The sequence below is a fragment of the Fusarium vanettenii genome (assembly GCF_000151355.1).
Source record: "Fusarium vanettenii 77-13-4 unplaced genomic scaffold NECHAsca_143_unmapped, whole genome shotgun sequence".
Lineage (NCBI taxonomy): Eukaryota > Fungi > Ascomycota > Sordariomycetes > Hypocreales > Nectriaceae > Fusarium > Fusarium vanettenii.
Window position 1 is genome coordinate 14,332 of NW_003315747.1, and position 5,566 is coordinate 19,897.

At 45.5% G+C, this 5,566-nt stretch overlaps 1 protein-coding gene across 1 annotated transcript; it reads left to right on the forward strand.

The window, feature by feature from the left end:
* Positions 1-2,835: 2,835 nt before the first annotated feature.
* NECHADRAFT_98437 (uncharacterized protein) lies at positions 2,836-4,529 on the forward strand (the record flags this gene model as incomplete). Its single annotated transcript, XM_003039183.1, has 7 exons — positions 2,836-3,179; positions 3,223-3,238; positions 3,279-3,578; positions 3,784-4,094; positions 4,241-4,289; positions 4,344-4,408; positions 4,466-4,529. The coding sequence occupies 7 exons, from the start codon at positions 2,836-2,838 to the stop codon at positions 4,527-4,529; spliced, it is 1,149 nt and encodes a 382-aa protein (XP_003039229.1).
* Positions 4,530-5,566: the final 1,037 nt, after the last annotated feature.

Sequence of the window (5,566 nt, forward strand, 5' to 3'; positions counted from 1 at the left end):
ACAGGTGCTTTGCGCAGGCAATAGGCAAAGTCTCTACTGTGAGGTCTGGCGCCCGCCCGCGCGATGGGCTCCCATTCCCTGGATGCGGCCTCAACACCAAAATTCCCAGCATTCACTATCACGGCTCTGGATCCTCGACTTCAAGGCACTCCAACGGCCTGGTAAATATGGGTCATCCTGTTCTTCCATGCTGTAATTGGTCAGAACTCACGCCCCATGGCCTGTATAGGGTATTCTTTCACGTCGTTGAAGCGTGACGATTCCTTGCCAAAGAAGAAGCAGCTGATCGAGAAGTTTTATTACTACTTTTGGCATCGTGACTATCTTGCCTCTCAGAGGCCAAATGTTACATAGAGCGTCTAGATACGCTCTGACACCCGAGATGTCGTAATTGGGCGAGCTTTCTCCATGGGAACCCCTTACACGTCGCTTCTCACCATGTCACTCACAAGACCACTTCTAGCTTTGTAACAACATTGATGAATCAGCTGTCTTGAACAATAAAGACGTTTCGCGCGAATTAGTCTTTTCAAAACGGATGGAACTCCTATCATTGCCTTTGACCCAAGTTCCCTATGATGTACGCCTCAATCACCCATTGTGCTTGAAAATGAAAGCGGGCAACATCGGAGACAGAGTACGAACTCAACACATCCCTAACCCGAAGACGAACGCTCTGCCTTCGTATCAACTTTTGTAATCTGTGCAGTCAAAATGAGCACGCACAATGTGCTACAAGTTAAGAGATGCCATGCTCCTTGACATTTAGTCGTCGGCAAAATAACTAGTTGGTAGCTTAGGTCATGTGGTTGGCCAAGGTTCGGCGATTTCTGTTCCTGACTTCCTGACTGGCGAAAAGATCACACAATCATGACTGGATTGCCGCTTAGCGAGTAAGCCATGTCTTCCGGGCCCCTTAAACTGATAAGGACCCAAGTTGGCTACATCAAAGAATGAAACATGCTACCTTTAAACAGGCAGGGTTGATCGAGATCGGAGGCAGTGAGTGATTTGCATGTCACCACATCCGCAGGCCGAGAGAACAAAAGCCAGGATATGACTCACGTACATTGTAAACTAACTGAGCCTTGCAACGGATGAACAAGTGATCTAATTCGGGTCAAGGGTGTCGCCCTTGGAACGTATTAGTATTAAAGGTGAAGTGACCCGATACTGCATTGGACGTTGGCAGACGCACTTGCGAGCCTTGTGCATGCAGCTAACTGAGTATGACTGCAACACGACTGGATGAAAGATAGGAAGTCAGCCGCGAGATGATGAATATGAACACCGGGGATATTTATTTTCAGTGCAGCGCTTAGGTATGAAATGCGTCCGCCTGCGTGATATTCTACACTGGGATTATCAGAGGACATGGCGCCGAAATTCCAACACGTGATAAAGTGACCGGCCATCAAGGCGAGGATGACTGAATATCCGGGAGCTCAAGACTAACTGAGTGATGTGAGGAAGGGTCGCACAATCCCTTGCATAAACAACACCGAGCTGGAGACCCAGCTTAATCCTCTTCCTGCCCTGACTTGCCTTGTCGACTTGTGGTTCTAGTGAGGAGGACGACGAAGAACAACGCCATAACGGATAAGGCCCTTACAACTTCTTTATATTAGGGTTTATGGTAGTGATGATGTGAGTGGCGGATTGAGTGGATCGAATGGCCTGAAGCCTGCGATTTAAGCACTTCCACTTATCTGCTGGTATAGCAACTATGATGAAGTGCCTTCTATTAATGATCTCAATGAGGTCGCTCTCTACGCGATGTGATCTATTGTAGAGGCTCAGAGAGTTGGTGCAGAGCCTTTGTATACTTAGACATAGCTCCAGATCTGGGAGAGTGTCCTTTCCTCAACATATGATATTGACTGGCTATGAACCACAATCCGAGCTGGCGTCCGTCAAGATTACCGATCCAGTAAGGCAGTAAGTTATAGTTATTTAACAAAGGGAATGCTTCTGAACGAGAGGATGAACAATAGCGAGCCTAGGGCCATTGGTGACTGCCCTTGCGTCACATAAGCAGCTTACGGTTCTTGCCACACGCTTTTAATAACCTCACCTAGGTACCTCGAATACCTATCTGCTTGGTTAGTCTATCTAGCTGGGCTCAATCCAGGGATATTAACCTCTCTCTTTAAGTTAATTAGTTACTTTACTTAAATCATAGCCTAGAGTTAAGCTATAATCTAAACCATGAGTTATAGCTTAGCAATAGTGCATAATCAAGCCATATCTTATGGTTGAACAATAGCCTATAGTTTAACCATACCTAATAGTTAGGCCATGATCTATGGTTAGGTCATAGCCCATGGTCGAACTATAACCCATAGTTAGGCCATGATTCGTTCATCTTGCAAATAATCAAGGCTCTCGCAAGCCAGGACCTCCAGTATTATCTCGGCCATCCCGAGACACGCGTTCATGGAGGAGCCATATTTGGAGGAATGATCAAGTCCGTTGGGGAGATAGTAGCTAGAATGCATCCTCGGCGTTGGGCCGCCGTGGCTTTGGTAGCTTTCGACCCAGTCATGTTGTCGAACCATTTCAAAAGCCATCTACTTCCAGGACTGTGGCGTTCGCCGCCTCTGGGTTGATATTGGGTTACGTTGAGTATTTGTTTTGTCAGTATAAAAACGAATGCACTAATGACTTTTTTCTTGGTGAGTGGGTCAGTGACCCGAGAGAGATAAGATAATTCTGCCAGCTTATCAGCTTCACCGCCTGACCGACATATTACGACCCCGCATTCTATTTGTTACATGGGTGTATCCTCCTGTAAACACCACCACCATTATGAAGACATCTCATGGGACTATCGCGATGCCACCGGCTAAAGCCCTTCATCGCCATCAATCTTCGCTTGAAGGTATCATCGATTTCACTAAAAAACCCCCCTTAACCCAAACCCAACGTCTCTCAGCCTCTCGCCAGTTCAATCAGTTGGCCAGCTATTTCGACGTTTCTAATAGCAGCAATAAGGATTACGACCATATGAAACTTATGCGCTTCACGTATAAATATACACGTTCTAAGGAGTCCAAGGATAACTTCCTGCGTGCATTCTTTAAGTCTACGGGTCTTTCGATTAATATAAATAAAGATATCAATTTATCCGATACGGACCGACGGGCAGAATTACGTAATTCTTTTTTTAACTTCGCCGAGTACCTATTTAAGAACTTTTTTTTACCATATATATTTCTATAGCCTTCCTCTAATATCGGTCTCTGACCACGTCACTCATAGTGAAATCATCTACCAAGAAGACTCCCCAGCCCTCGCCCGCATCCCACTCGGCGGTTCAAAGAGCACAAGGAGGCGAGGGGCACAATTTCCTTAGTACCCCAGAACGCCTATCAACTCTCCGAGGTGCATACTTAATTCGTGATCGTCATCGCTACATTATTACACGTCGCTTCGATAACATCAAAGCTTTTCGACGTATCCACAATACCAACCGAGATAGTACCGTGGCCAAAGACAACGATAGAAGCTCCCTCGAAGAAGAGGAGGTCTTCGACACTCTCGAGGTAGCACACATCTTGCCACATTCGCTGACTCAGGTGAATACGAGCAAGGAGTTAATATGAACCCTTATTCCTCATCAAGTATCATCTTTACTAACTACGGTTCTTCTAGAATCCCTCGAAAGCAGCGGCACTAGCGATTCTTAATATATTCGACAGTAAGGCTACGTTTCTAATCGAGGGAACAAAGATCAACCGGCCGCGTAATACTATGACCCTCACGCATACCATGCATCGCTAGTTCGGCGATTTTCAGATTTTCTTCGAACCTATTGATCACCAACAGCACACCTACTACATCAATACCTTCATGCCAATGATCTTAAAGAAACAGTTTCCTATCACTCGAACACTCTACCTCACTAAGTCAAGAACGATTAACCCTCCTTCGCCTCGGTTATTAGCGATACATAACGCCATTGCGCATATTCTCCATCTCTCTGCTACAGGGGAATACATTAATCGAATCCTAAGAGACCTAGAACAACATAGTGTCCGGGAGGACGGTTCTACAGAGATAGACCGGTTTGTGAAGCTTCGACTAGATGGGTGGTCAGCTAGCGAAGTGCAAGGTTAATAAAGCTTAAGGGGTGCTGACCATGATACGATAACCCCTTTCAGATATGACAAGATGTACTGAAGCCTTCTCTGTCACCTTAACCCCTGTGTACATCGACTCAAGCTAAAAAAAAAAAAAGTGATTCTGGATCTTTGGTGCGTGCACTAATTGGGCTAACGCATAGGCGGGTCCTGCAGTCTTGCATTCTATCCTCTACTTGTGTAATACTGCGTTTAATTTAGAGTAACGTAAACCAGGAAATAAGGTTGAAAGAATCATTGAAGACGGCGCATAGTGATTATACTAAGTAAATGGCTTTTTTGCTCTACCCAAGAGTCATTCTCCGGGACTGTCTTCAAATTAGTTGTCGATCTTCCGCCCTAATGTTCCATGTCATCCTAAAGCCAAATGTTCGGAAACTCTCCTAGAGTGCCAGAAAACAAGTAAGACTTATACCGCTAATAGAAGGTGTACGGATTAGCATATTAGGATTTACTGGGAGTTTTAAGCCCTTCTGGCTGCTGTTTTCCTGAGATGGATAGACAGATGGTTTTGTCTTGGCTTAGCGGGTTCCTCCATCGTCATCTCATGAAAATGCTTATCAACGTAGACAATTCGATATCTTGCCATTCGTACACACGTTGAATGCTCATATCTACACAAAATGTCACTCTCGTCTGTATCCTTTAATTCATGATTTACTTTCCTGAGTTGGTTGGAAGCTGGATCAAACCCCCTCCCCCGCCTGGGCCTTATCCTCTGTTTCGCACTCAATCCCTCATATCAATGAATTATAAGCATTTCACACTGCGATAGCCATGATATAATCAATTGGGCTCAGCTCTGAACGACTCTCTATGATGCACCAGGTTTCAGCTGTGGTAGATTAGTTGAAGATGTTGCATCTTTGTTGTTTCTGGGTATCGATACTGGCATATTACTCGACTGAATACCGTTATAGGCCTCTCGCGTGATTTTCCAGTTTTAAAAGATTTGAAATTATGATCCTTTGGGTGTTGGAGAAGGGAAAGTCTGTAACTCGCAAAAAGCTTGCTGCGAGCAATTGCCAGTAGACCAGTAGATCTCGATGTTAGCCAGGGGCTGGGTCTCATTTTTCACTTTCTTCCTGGTTAGCTTTTCTCTAAGATAAGGCTTCGCTAAAGCAACCGACAAATTTGTTTCTTGTATCCAGAAGCCCATCTTCGTTTGATGACCACTAAGCAGTGATGATGTCGTATGGCTGCGGACAATGATGACGGCTCTTCCCAGGACAGCAGGAAAGTCACGGCCATCAAACGCAGAATGACGGCCTTTGGAAAATCCGATTAATGAAATACATATGTGCAAGTACCAAGCTGAAGTGCCAGGTCAGAGGCTGGGAATAACATCAACGGAGTGGTCGGGGTCGGTCGTGCCATGGCGTGGGGATCTCATCTGCCTTGAGTCGCTCAGTACGATCCCCATC